This window comes from Chiloscyllium plagiosum, unplaced genomic scaffold (genome assembly GCF_037043375.1).
Source record: "Chiloscyllium plagiosum isolate Xiang-an unplaced genomic scaffold, Cpla_swu_hap1 HiC_scaffold_39, whole genome shotgun sequence".
NCBI classification, from domain to species: domain Eukaryota; kingdom Metazoa; phylum Chordata; class Chondrichthyes; order Orectolobiformes; family Hemiscylliidae; genus Chiloscyllium; species Chiloscyllium plagiosum.
Window position 1 is genome coordinate 38,171,584 of NW_028270177.1, and position 14,952 is coordinate 38,186,535.

The following is a 14,952-nucleotide window of genomic DNA, read 5'->3' on the forward strand; positions in this document are numbered from 1 at the left end:
TCAACCTTTTAAGCATTGGATTGATGTCTTTCACATACCTCTGAAACTATGGTGCCCAGAACTGGAAACAATACTGTAGTTGATGCTGAATCAGTGTTTTATTACTAGTTTAGGAAAACCTTTTGCTTTTGCCTCTATTAATAAAGGCTAGGATACTGTATGTTTTATTAGCCATTCTCTCAATCTGTCATTGAGTCTTAGAGTCGTACAAAACCATTCAGCCACCTTCAATGATTTAAGCACATACACACCCAGATCCCTGTGCTACTTCAACCCCCTTAGAAGTTTAAAATTCCTTGATAGCAAATAAAAAAAGCAGCTAAATGAAAGCTGAGAAAGGGATGAACCTTTAAGTTTTTGGGAAGAATACAATGAAACATCCTGGTTTGGTAATTTGCCAAGTGAAAGATTTTATGCATGATTCCACATCATCATACACTATGATCAAATGCTTTTGCGTGACTTAGTGATAGGAAGAATATTATTAAATTGAAGAGAGTGCAGAGCAGATTTACAAGGATGTTAGCAGAACTGGAGGGTATGAGTTCTAAGGAGAGGCTGGATAGGTTGGGACTTCTTTCACTGGAGAGTATGACTTGATGGATGACTTTATAGAGGTTTATAAAATCATGAGGGGTATAGATAAAGTGAATAGCAAAGGTCTTTTCCCTAGGGTAGGGGTATTCAAAACTAGAGGGCTTAATTTTAAGGTGAGAGGCAGAAGATTTAAAAGGAACCTGATTAGATTAGATTAGATTACATTACAGTGTGAAAACAGGCCCTTCAGCCCAACAAGTCCACACCGACCTGCCGAAGAGCAACCCACCCATACCCCTACATTTACCCCTTACCTAAAACTACGGGCAATTTAGCATGGCCAGTTCACCTGACCTGCACATCTTTGGACTGTGGGAGGAAACCGGAGCACCCGGAGGAAACCCATGCAGACACGGGGAGAACGTGCAAACTCCACACAGGTGGGCCACCTTTTCACACAGAGCTGCAGAGAAAAGTACAGTTATCACATTTAAAAGATATCTGGATGGGTACCTGAGTAGGAAAAATTTAGAAGGATGTGGGCCAAACACAGGCAAATAGGATTAGTTTAGTTTGAGAAACCTTGCGTAATGAAACAGCCAAAATGTGGGACCATGAAGCAGGCAAGAAGAAGGTAGAGAACAGTCTTTAGGTACATGTAGTTAAAGTAAGTATTGAAGACTACTGTCTAATTGTAAGTTCGGTCCTTCGCTCTGTTATGGGATATAAGTATCACTGGCAAGGCCAGCTTTTTTTAACCTATCCCTAATTGCCCTTAGATAGCTCATCTAACTATTTCAGAGGTCAGTTAAAAATTCAGCTAAATGTTTTAGATCTGGAGTCACATCTGGGTAGGAGATTTCCTTCCCTAAAGGACATTAGTGAATCAGGCAGGATTTTATAACAATCAGTGGTGGTTTAATGATTGTCATTGAGACTACCTTCTTATTCCAGGATTATTAACTGAAGTTAAATTTCATCAGCTACCATGTAGGATTTGAAACCGGGTCCACAGAGCATTAACCTCAGCTTCTGGATTACTAGCCTTATCACTGGATTGTAATTGGTATTACAATATACAGTATTGTGGTAAATCTATAGGAGGCAGTGATGTACTGGTTATGTCATTTGACTGGTAATCTAGAACACCAAACATCCTATCCATGAAAATAAAGAAGATACACGTCTGGAGTTTTAGATTCCCCAAGGACAGATATTTTATCTGAGGAGAGGAAGACCAAGTTCCAGATTTTCACGATGATTTGAGTGAAAGAAAATCCCTGATTTCATTCACGATTGGCCTTTCTTTAATTTCACTCTATTTTGGATTCTCTTATCAGAGTTAACAGGTTTTTGTATCCACCCTATTGAACTCTTATCATTTTATGTGCACTGATTAGGCCATATCTCAACTTTCTAATCTGCAGCAACATAAGCCATACTTATGAAAGCTGCCCTCATAACTGAACACCATTATTGTTCTGGTGAATTTGCCCAATACCCCCTCTGTGTATCCTACTTGAGCCTTAGTGACCAAAACTGAACCCAAACTCCAGAAGTGACTTGACTAATGTTTCATTTAGCTTAAGCACAATTGCTATCTCTTTGGGTTTCTGCTCCTTTAGAAGATAACAAGCAGTTCCATCAGCCAATTTGATTGTCTTTGACCACATGCACAGCTATTACTGGGCTGGGTTTCCTGGCAACCTCATGCAGTTTGCCACTTAGCCCCTTCTTATAGAGTCATTTAGCATGGAAACACATCCTTCCATCCAAGCAATCCACACCAAACATAATCCTAAATTAAGTTTGTCCCACCTGCCTGCTCCTGACCCATATTCCTCCAAACCCTTCTTATTCATTTACCTCTCCAAACATCTTTTAAATGTTATAATTGTACTCACATCCTTAACAAAAGCGGGTAGCTCCAAACTTCTGGCAGGATATTCAACTCAGGACACCATCATAAATGTGGAGCCATACTTCCATTCTGATGTTCTCTTACAACACAACTGTCAGAGGAAGGCCCCCTTTTCACTGCAGTCAGCTGCCATACTCTGAATTATAAAGGTCCTGACAGACACTTTGACAGCTGTTCTCAAATCCTAGGTACATCAGATAATTGGGATGTTAGAATGCTGGGAGGGTAAGGTACTTGATGGGTATGATGGGTAAGGCGATGCCGACTAGGAAGGATCCAGTGGAGGCAAAGGAGGTGTCAGGTCACATCTGAGGTCAAAGAGTTCAGGTTGGAACTAGCAGGGGAAAAAGACTGTCCCAGAATTTTGGGGGTTGGGAATGGGGGTGTCTGGTCGGGTCAGAACTAGTGGGTCAGAAGTAAGGTTGGATCCCTTGGCACGCTGGGTCAGGACTGGGGAGGGGAGGGGGGTGTGCGTGTGTGAGGTTAGTATCAGGTCAGTGTAATTGTTAGTCAGGAGTTACACTATGCAATTTTAATTCTCTAAAAGTTTTCCTAAGTAACTATTTTATCTAAGTTCACTGGGATCAGCTGAAGTATCCAATTTAAATGGAGACTTTCGAAAGGTTCCAGGAATAGTGGAATTACTAAGCGAAATGCTCAATTTCCCAGGCAATTCCTTTGAAGAGTATTACAATGGAGATTCTGCAGGGTCCTGATGTACAACATCCCTCTATGCTGTAATACCGACAGTTGAGCCAGTGGAAAATCTGGGCTAATTTTTTTTATATTTGCTCATGGGATATGACTGTTGTGGAAAACTCATTTATTGCTCATCCCTAATTTCCCTTGAGCAGATGGACTTCCAAATCTCTTTGTTACTGCAAACTGCTTGGTTTCTGAGCATTGAGAATACACTCTGATCTATCCTCTCCTTATAACCAAATTGATGACCTCACAATGATCCAAATTTAATTCTATTTGCCATTGCTTTGTCTGCTCCTTTACTATCAACCTGTAAGGTTAGATACACAAATCCATCAGCCAAATTATAAACAAATTTGCTGAAAAGTTATGGCCCAGGAACAATTTTGTGCATTTTAATATATTTAACAGCTTGAGACAACAATGATCAAGGTGAATAGGATAGTATTTTGAATTTGGTTTAGTTAAAATTCCCAGGGTTTATTCTGATGTTTAGCATCTGGTCCAGGTAGCATCCAGATTTAATCCTCTTGCTATAATGGACTCTAAGTCGGTACGGAACAGACCAGGTTTGAGCATCATTGTTAGAGAGAGGACTTGATAAGCTAGTGTTCTTCACGACAAAGAATGGTATATGTGTCACGAAACCTTTGCAGTAGAGTAATAAGACTCAGGTCAGAGACATCAATTTATGCATGCACAGGAAATATTTGATTACATGGAGAGGATTAAATCACTGGAAAGGGTTGGCAGCCAGAGTGATTGAGGTCAGGATACTACATTCATTTAGGAAACACAATGCTGAAATGGGAAGACCCACAGGGTTGGTATTCTGCAAGGACGAAATAAAATTAGCTGAATGGTGTCCTTCAGCAGAACCTATCAAAGTAAATTATTTTCCTGAACCCCCTTTCTGTATTTCTCTTCACCTTCAACTGTCCCTTTGAATAAGCCAATGGAAAACATTGCGTGCTGTCTCATGGGGTGGGGGGGGGGGGGGGTGGGGCTGGGGTGGATTGTGAAGACACCAAATAGAAGTTTGAAGAGTTACTAATTTATAATGTTAAAAGGTGCTATACCAGTCAATCCTGTTACAAGAGCAGAGCAGGATCAGTCAACCATGTTGTCTTTGTACTTAGCATCTTGTACGTTGTTCCGTTTGCTACTCAAAATTGTTCAAATGTATTTTCATCTAAATAAATGAATAGTAAACCTATTGTGTTATTGTAATATGACTGATGGTAGTCAACCTCAATGCTCTCAGCTCAATGAACAGCTGACTTCTACTCAATGCTACACAGTCCTATTTAACAAGAGGTGCTCAGCAATTTTATCATGCATCCTTCTTTGCAACCCAAAGAAACCCAAACATATAAACAGAAAACAGGAATTATCAGCAGTGCTTCGCTTGGAGGCCCACTGAAGATGTTACCTCGTAGGGTGACGAAACATCTGGAAATGAACCTTCCACCTCAGTGAGCAAACCCACATCCAGAACATCAACCTGAGCTACAAATCTTCTCAAAGCTCGCTTCCTCTGATCTTCAGCATGAACAAAACAACATTTTAATAAATGTTTTAATAATCTGCCTCTGTAGCTCAGAGAGTCATATGTATTTAGCTGTAAATGAAAAGATCAGTGGCACATGTTCACCTGGATCCAACTGACTGAACTTTATATAAGTGGTTTAAAAGAAGTATAGAGGGCTACATATCCACTGAGTTAGCTGGCACAACAAGTAGTTCAGATTGGAGAAAAAAGTTGTAAAATGATATTAATAGTCTAGGTGCAGCCAAAACTGTGGCAGATGGAATTCAATGTTTGGAAAGTGTAACATCATCTACTCAGGACCCAAGAAAAATAAGGCAGCAGTGAGAAAACAGGAACTGAGTAGGATCAGAGAAGCATACAGAAATCTCCAAAAGCTAGCAAACAGGCTTCAAAGAAGTTTATAAAGCGTCAACCTTTATTTCAAGGAGGTTGCAATATATAGGTTTGGGAGTTAAAATTGAAAATTGAGACTATATTCTTTGGAACTAGTTAACAAATTGAGGGCTGTGGAACCGGAGGATCAATGCCAGATTGGATAAAACATTGGCGTAAGGGCAGAAAACAATGAGTCATGATAAATAACGATTTTACCAGATTGAATTATGGCAGACAGCGGCATGCTTCAAGAGTCAGTGGTAGGGTCACAACATTTTTGATTGATGCAAATCACTTGGATATTGTAATTCAGAGTAAAATTTCAAAATTTGCTGTTGATACCAATCTTGGAAGTAGGGTAAACAGTGAGCTTATTACCAGTTGACTGTAAGGAACCACAGGTAGACTAACAGAATAGGCAGAAGAATGGCAGATGAGATTTAATTCGGAGAAGCGTGAGGTGATGCACTCATGGCTGAAAAAATAGAGCGAGACATTATATACATCATGGCACAGATCTAAAACATATGCATGGACAGAGACATCACGTGTATAGATTTTGAAAGCAATAGGGTACTACCAGTAGTTAGCACTGCAGCTGGGAATCTTGAGCTTCAGTACTTAATACTTGTGTATAAGATCAGGGATGGTTCACTGAAACTTTACAAAACTCTGGTAAAGGTAAAGTTGCCACGGTACCAGAGGACCATAGCGCTGCTCTCTCATTAGAGCAAGGTGGTAGGTTTAACCTGAGAGACTCCATGTCTCAGGAAAGGGGTAAGGTTGAGAAGGCAGGACCTTCATGGTAATGGAAGGAAATAACAAGGATCCAATTCTGGTCATGACATTTTAGGAAGGATGTGATGCTCCTTGAGTGGGTGAAGTAAAGATTTGCAAGAGTAGTCTTAGTGATGAGGAAATATAGCATCAACATTAGGTTGAGAAAGTTGGTGTTGTTCTCTCTTGGCACAAAGAAGATTCAAGTTCTAGGGCTTCTGCCATTTTGACCCCTTCCTTTTTCTCTCAATCCATTGCTGTACATCCCTCTATACAGGGCTCACAGGATTTGATAGCCCCACCCTTTGTCTTTATTGGAACATATTGGCCCTGTACTCTCCATATTTCCTTCTTGATTTAATCCCACTGTTCTGAGACAGATTTACCTGAAAGTTGCTGCTCCCTCTCCACTCTGGCTAAATCATCTTTGATTTTAGACCCAGCCTAACCCTTTTCCATAATAATCTTGAATCTTCTTTGTGGAGAAAGTAAGACTACAGATGTTGGAGATCAGAGTCGAAGAGTGTGGTGCTGGAAAAGCACAGCCATTCAGGCAGCATCCGAGGAGCAGGAGAGTCGACGTTTCGAGCATCAGCCCTTCATGAAGAATAAAACTGATGAAGGGCTTATGCTCTCAGCTCAATGGACAGCTGACATCTATTCAATGCTACGCAGTCATATTTAACAAGAGGTGCCCAGCAATTTTATTATGCTTCCTCTGATCTTCAGCATGAACAAAATAACCTTATTATAATAATAAACGTTTTAGTAATCCAGTGTAGCCTCATTCCTGATGAAGGGCTTATGCTCGAAACGTCGACTCTCCTGCTTCTCGGATGCTGCCTGACCGGCTGTGCTTTTCCAGCACCACACTCTTCAACTCTGATCTCCAACATCTGTAGTCTTACTTTCTCCACAAAGAAGATTCAAGATTATTATGGGAAAGGGTAAGGGTAGGTCTAAAATCAAAGATGATTTAGCCAGAGTGGAGAGGGAGCAGCAACTTTCAGGTAAATCTGTCTCAGAACAGTGGGATTAAATCAAGAAGGAAATATGGAGAGTACAGGGCCAATATGTTCCAATAAAGACAAAGGGTGGGGCTATCAAATCCTGTGAGCCCTGTATAGAGGGACATACAGCAGTGGATTGAGAGAAAAAGGAAGGCATATGGCAGGGGTCAAAATGGCAGAAGCGCTCGAGGAATACAGAATGTGCAAAAGGGAACTTAAAAGTTCGATTTGGAGAGATAGAGGAGGATATGAAAGGATACTTGCAAGTAAATTCAAGCAAATTTCTCAGATCTTTTATCGGTATATTAAGTGTTAAAGTATAACAAGGGAAAGAGTAGGGCCCATTCAGGACCACATTGGTAATGCGTGTATGGAATGAGAGGATGTAGGTAGAGTTCTAAATGAATACTTTGGGTCAGCGTACACTAAGGAGGGGAACAATCTGGGTTTAGAAATCAGAGAGAAGGTCTGTGATACAATTAAAGAAATTAGCATACAGAGAGAGAGGAGATTTTGAGTGGACTGACAGGCTTAAAAGTAGGTAAATCTTGCTCCAGACAGAATATAAGCCCAGTCTCCTCAATTTGTTTGCATAGGATAGATCCACAATCCCAGCAGTTGGTCCAGTGAATCTCTGGTGCATTCATTTTAGAGCAAGTATGTATTTGCTCAGGCAAGGGGACCAGAACTGCGCATGATACTCCAGGTGCAGTCTCATGGAGTTTAATATAGTTGAAACATTTTTACTCCTGTGTACTTGACAAGATGGACCAAATGCACTGTAATATAGAAATATAGAAGACAAGAGCAGGAGCAGGACAAGGCCATTTGGCCCTCTGAGCCTGTTCTGCCATTCATCACGATCATGGCTGATTGTCCAACTCAATAGCATAATCATGCTTTCTCCCCAGGTGCTAGATCTAGTCGCCCATTGAATACAATTTCAATGTTTTGGCATCAATTACTTCCTGAGGCAATGAATTCCACAGGCTCACAACTCTTTGGGTGAAGAAATGTCTCCTCATCTCTGTAACAAACCTGTGATTCAATCAACATCACTAAAACAGATTACTGTTTATGACATTGTCATACAAAAATTGGCTTCTCACATTACAAAATTGACTATACTTCATTTGTTGTAAAGTGTCCTTTGAGTTTTTGAGTCACGCAGTGTTCTATAAATGTGGAATTAGGTTTCTTTTATTTCTTTTCTTCCTTCTTTCTTCCTGTGATTGCAGTGAGGTGTGTTTGACTCTTGATTTTTGACTTCACAACAAGAATGCACAAGCAGTAATTCTTTCAACTCCCTTCTGTAATCTCAATTCTGACCATCATCAACTCTTGCTTCCTTACTTCCATCTATATTCAATTGCAGTATTCATCTTCAACCCATTGCCACCCATTTTCCAGTGTATCCTCACTTTAAAAAAAAGGAAGGAGGAATTAAGAATAGCAGGGTAAAGGAACGCATTTTACAGTGAAGTGGCAGAGAGTGGAGACACAGCAACAAAAGATGCATGCATCATTGAGAAAGTGTGAGGAAATGGTCCATCACACTGGCCACAGATGGTGAAAAGGAGTGTGGAACATAAAAAGCATTCCACTTTGTGGCTGGGTGCCAAGCTTTGGAATACCTTTCCTCTACATCATTCCTCTCTACCTTGCTTTCCCCCTTTAAAAGACACCTTAAAAACAAAGATTGACTCGTATCTTCTTATACATCTTAATGCCATCCTTTGTTTTATGATAAATCTCAAGGCACACTTAACAGAAGTATGTTAAAGATGTTCTATATAGAAAACAGGAGCAGAAGTAGGCTATTTGCCGTTCAAACCTGCTCTGCTATTCAATATGATCACAACTGATGGTCCAACTCCGCACCCTGTTCCTGCTTTCTCTCCTGATATTTTAATCCCTTTCACCTAAAGAACCACAGAAGCAGAGAAAACCTGAGTAGGCCATTCGGCCCTGATCTGTTGTAGTATGTTGTTTGACTCTCAGGGATTTAGTTGGTTCTCATCTAATTGTTACATTGCGTTGGCAATAATAATCTACAGTGGTAACATAACTCTTGACATAGTACAAATATATAACAAGGAAGTATTAAGGACTCCAATGAGGAGAAAAAGACTTTGGTAAAATTCATTACCAAGCTGCAAATGACTAAAGACTAAAATGGAAATGGGAGTCGGATTCAGCACATGCAATTATACAGCACAGTCTATCAGCTATTTGTAATCAGGAACAGAAAATAATTCTGTGCCTGAATAGCATATTTAGCATCTCTCTCCTACACAAAGGTCCAAGAACAATTGTAGAGAAGTACAGCTGAAATTTGACTTATGTTAAATACATGTCTTAAGCACATACTAATGTAACACAATAATCTATTAATCTGGGAAGACGCTGACTGAATTATCTTGCTGGTTACAATTAGGTATTCTTACCAAAACCAGTGGATCGATTTGCCAGACTGGTATAAGAAGGTCCTCCTGGTGAAGATGTAGACACAGGACTGGACAGGGGACTGAAAGTAGATGGGTCTGCTGGGAAGGTGTGACTTGATCCTATGGCAAAAGGTGGTGATTGAGCCTTACTGGACTGAGAGGTTACTTGCTGCAAGAGATAATGATATTTTTAATGTGCAATTACCTTAAGTCTAAGAAAAAGCTTGCACTCTAAACAGCAGACATTCAATACATAAATATACTTTGAAATCTTAGCAAAGCTGGATAATGTAATACCAACAAGATGAAAATAATACGAATTGTACGTATCAGAGTGCAGTTCCTTAATAATATCTAAACAATATGCGTGGCTGATACCTACATGCCAACATCGACTGGAATTGAATTCTCGTGTTCTAATTTTAATATCAATTTACATTATTTAAAATAACCTAAATAAGATCATTAACATTACAACATAAGAATTTTCAATCCCATTTTTAACAAAGCATATTTTTCATAAACTTATTATTATTTTTGTTGGACGAACTGTTTCAGGTATTAAGTCCTCTTCACACGTTGTTAATTTATCAATGGTAAGGTACCAGATATTATCATTTTTCTTTTTGTGTATTCCTTTAGACAGCTAATATGCTCTAAACTAGTTCTTTGTCCAATATTTTCATAGCTTACAATTTACCTCTTTTTATGAATGAAACCCATACAGGTGTTTTAATTTTCCAGTTCCTTTTGGCTACAAGCCTTTTCATACCTCTTGTATTGTATTTTCACCACCCTTCACCAATACACAGGTACTGAACTGAAGACAGGAGAAATAAAAGCAGGAGCCTTTCAGCCCTTGAGCCCGCTCTGACACTCAATAAAATCACAACTAATTTGAACATGCGCTAACTCCATTTTCCTACCTACCATTCTGGGTCCTAATAATTCTTGACCGATTTTTAGAGCAAAATTCTATCTAACTCAGTCTTCAATCTTACAACAACTGCTCAGCTCCATCTGAAATGGTGACCTCTCATTTGCTCAATCTTTCCTCATAAGATAACCCCTTCATCCCAGAAGTCAGATTAGTGAATCTGGTCTGAACTGCCTCCAATGCAAATACATCCCTCCTTATAAAAAGGAGACCATAACTGGATGTTGTACTTTAAATGATGTCTCACCAACAACAAGCACGTTTGCAGAAAAACTTGCCAACTTTTATACAGCAAGCTTTTGCAATAGAGGCCAAAATGTTATCTGCCTGCCTCATTCCTTGCCGTACACATGCTACCTTTTTGTGATTTATGAATAAGGGTATCCAATTCCTTGTTAACTATAGCATTCTGTGGTCTCTCTCTATTAAATAATACTTCAATTTTCTATTCTTCCTACATAGTAGATAATCTCATATTGTCTCACCTTACAGTCCATCTGCAAAACTTTTGCTCTCTCTTAAGCAATTCATATGCTCTTTGCAAACACTTTACGTTTTTCTAATTAACTAGCTTTCCCACCCAATTCTGTCGTCAGCAAATTAGGCTACAATGCATCCCTTCAATCAAGTCACTAATAAATACTGCAAACAGCTGAGGCCCCAGACTGATCCCTGTGGCACCCTGCTAGTTCCACTCTGCCAACCTGAAAATCGCTCATTTATTCCTGTTAGTTAGCAACTGCTTTATACATGCTAACAGATTAAACTTAACACTTATCTTCCATGGTAACTCTTTATGTGGTACCTTATTGATTCATTTTGGAAACCAAATACTCTACATACTGGTCTTTTTCCATCCAGCTAGTTACATCCTCAATTAAGTCGAATAAACTTTCTGCCTTTTGAAAATTAATTCTCCAGTCCCAAATTTGAGGGAGCAATATTCAGTTTGGTATCCTCTTTTTTTTATCTGATTGTAGAAGCTTTCCTGCTTGTTTTATATTTCTTGTTAGCTTACTCTTATATTTTACTATCTCTCTTATTGTGACATTGTAAGCCCTTTAATTTGATACCATCCTCAACTTCTTCAATTATATTTGGATGGTTCATCTTTCCACAGTTTTTTTAAATTCAGAATTCTGAATGGAAAACTCCTTTGCTGGGGCTTCTGAAATATTACTTTACAAGCCTGCCACTGCTTCTCTATCCTCCACTGCACCATCTCCATTCCCTGTTCCACTATTCTAAACCACACCTCCTAATGCAATAAAGACACCCCCTTGTCCTCACCTACTACCCCACCAGTCTCCGCATTCAATGCATCATCCTTAAATACTTCCACCAACTCCAACCAGATCCCATCACCAAGAACATCGTTCCCTTCCCACCTCTCTCTGCCTTCCGCAAGAACCCTTCCTTTTTACAGTTCTTGGTTTGAGCCACTCTCCCTACCAACTCCCCCCCCCGACTGCCAGGTAGCTTCCCCTGCATCCGAAAAGATGCAAAACCTGATGGCACACCACACCCCTCACCTCCATCCAGGGCCCCAAACAATCCTTCCGGGTGAGACAGAGGTTTACCTGCCTGTCATCCAACCTAGTTTACTACATCAGGTGTTCCCAATGTGATCTTCTCTACATTGGGGAGACCAAATGTAAACTTAGGGAATGGTACGTTAGGCATTTCAGCTGGGCCGCAGGGGCCGACCGGACCTCCTACTCACTGGCCAATTTAATTCCCCTAACCACTCCCTTTCTGACAAGAACATCCTTGGGCTCCTTCATTGCCAAAGCAAACCACACCGCAAATTAGAGGAACAACGCCTCATCTTCCGCCTGGGCAGCCTACAGCCCAGAGGACTCAACATTGAGTTCTCCAATTTCAAATAACCTCCCATCCTATCCATCGACTCTCTTCCCAGACCCTCTACCTCCCTTCCACCAACCGGTTCATTCCTCCCATTGACTAAACAGGTCGTACCCTCTGCCTGTCCTCACCTATCTCCACTTCACCACACTGCTCCCGCCACTCCCTTTATCTGCAGTTTGCCCCATACCCACCCCCAGTCCTGAAGAAGGGTTACACCTGAAGCGTCGACTTTTCCACCTCCTGATGCTGCCTGGCTTGTTGTGGTCTTCCAGCCTCCTGCCTGTCTATTTTGGATTTCAGCATCTGCAGTTTTTTTTGTCTGTAATTGCTTCTCTATCGCCTTATTTTTTAATCTATTTTTCCCTTTCCACATTAGCCACCCTGTCTCCATACCTTTGCAATACTATTCTTTAAGATTAAGAAACTTATTTCAGACCCAAATTTCTCAACCTCAAACTGGAAGTGTATGTTATGATCAGTGTTCTCGAGAGGACTCCTTACCATGGGATAAACAATTAAACCTTAATATTGCATATCCACGTCTAAAATATCCTTTCTTCCTGGTTGATTTCACAATGATTGTCTTAAGAAACTGTCATGAATAATTTCTATGAACTTGGCCTCAAGACTACCTTTGTCATTTTGATTTGCCCAATTTAACTGACGATTAATACCACCGATATTTATTGCAATTTCTTATGCCGTTATTTCTTGATTTATATTCTGCATATTTTTAGTGCCCTGAATGCCTGCCTTAGTCAGAATACCAACCTCAGCTGAGAACAGGGTCATAATTGGAACACACTGGGCTAGCTAAATTCAGATTCACACTGGTTAACAATCACCAATTTATGAAAGTAACTGAAATTAACGACAACAAGAAACCAAAGAAATGTAGATGCTGGAAATGTAGATGCTGGAAATCAGAAATTTCTGGAACAACTCAGATTTATGGAGAGAGGGCAGATTTAATATTTTGGGTCCAGTGACTCTTCTTCACAACTTCAAGGGTCACTGGCCTGGAAACACTAACTTTGCTTTCTTTTCACAGATGCTGCCCGACCTGCTGAGTTTTTATATCAGTTTCTGATTTTGTTAATAACAAGGGTCAATAAGGAAGAGGCATAATTTCAAATGAAAGGCAAGAGGTTTACAGGGAATTTGAGGAAAATTGTTTTAACCCAGAGGGTGGTTGGGGTAAGGAATAGACTGCTGGCAGGGTATTTGAGGTGGGAAACCTCAACTTTTAAAAAGTACTTGAATGAGCACCTGAAGTACCTTCAGGCTAGGGCCTAGTGTGGGAAAGTGGGATTAGTGCAGGTAGCAATGTATTTTTGGTTTTGCCAAGTCCTGTGTGACACATCTTAGCGCAGCTGAGGTTCCTCCACCAAACGTTGCCCAAGCTGACCTGATTGTGACTCTTTTGCAAGGAAGGAAGGAAGGGAGGGAACTTAGTCATTGGAATTCTGACAGCTTGTGGCATCATCATGCCTGCTTATGACAGAGGTATCAATCTGTTTCAATTAAGTGGAGATCAGAGGTCTTGAAAAATGTTTTGCTTTCATTACCACAGTAAGGAAAAAAATGAAATGATTGGGAAAAAGCATAGTGCTTTTGAGCAGGATCTTTAAAAGGTTGAGTGTGACTTTGAGATTTTTTCTACACTAGAGACGTATTTCTAAATTGTTCCAATGTAGAAGCAACGTGAAGGCCTTCCAATCTGATATGCTAAATACCTAATTGAGTATTCATTCAGATCTGCTCCAAAATTAATTTCAAATCCTAGTCTTCACAGAAGTCGAATTAGTTGCTTGAATAATATTACATAAAGCTACAATAGACATGGGTCTGGCTGAGAAAGGATACATTACATAGTGAGTACATCAATATAGGGAAATTGATGTGTATTGTCCTCCAGTCGAGAGTGAGTTTTTATTTTCTATAATTGTGAATCTTTAGTTAGAAGTAACTTTTTATGTAACACCCACTTTGGCAATTGTGCTGGAAATGGGTCATACGTATATTTATATAAATTGTTAAATGAGTTTAGCATGAAAATATTCCATACATTGGTTCTTTTCATGTACCATTAAAGAGCCAGGAATCGGAATGTTCATTTTTGTATGTAAATAAGGTTGTGATACTTACTACGAATTTTACAAAATTGGTTGAAGTCATGTACTCCTTAGAAAAAAAATTTTGCAACCTTGATGGTAATAATTTAGGTTATTGAACCTATCTTGTTATTGCCATATTGCTCCTGCTTTATTACTGATATCAAACAGAAGGCATGAGATATCTATTGTATTAAGAATTATATTTTGATCGAACATCAATTGTCAAACTGAACCCAGTACTGAAGTTCAAACCTTGTTTGAACTGGTATGAGAGTTTTCTTGTTAAAATTACTTCATTAAGTATTCTACCACTTCCCCTCTCCCATCTTTCCTGAATATTTGATTAATGAATGGAGCCAGATTGTGCTGGTGGCACGGCCTTGCACAGTACACCATCATATGCTGAATTGCTCATCAAGCTCACATACCTTGTCTTCACATCAAGTAGCTATCACACTTATTGATCTGAAAAGTTCACGGAGGAAAGAAGCTGACATCTGGTAAAATGTCATTACCATAGGATTGTTCTCTCTCTAAATCATGTAGGTATTTATTGTCAAGTATGTTTTACCCATGAGTACACTAATACAGATCATTTATTCTGTGTAAGGACATACTTTAATGCAAAACATATGTGAGCATACACTAGAAAAAAGGAAGAGGCTTAGAAAGCTGAGAAAGCAATTGTGAAATTTTTCCCTAATGTTT

General features: G+C 39.7%; 1 protein-coding gene across 9 annotated transcripts in view; it reads right to left on the bottom strand.

The window, feature by feature from the left end:
- The window catches only part of arnt2 (aryl hydrocarbon receptor nuclear translocator 2), a 476,833-nt gene that overhangs the window by 60,700 nt on the left and 401,181 nt on the right, over nt 1–14,952 (bottom strand). For all 9 annotated transcript variants that reach the window (XM_087981308.1, XM_043677623.2, XM_087981306.1 and 6 more), the window contains one exon: nt 9,322–9,490. In XM_087981308.1, the coding sequence (XP_087837434.1) occupies nt 9,322–9,490 (169 nt within the window). The remainder of the gene's footprint in view (nt 1–9,321; nt 9,491–14,952) is intronic.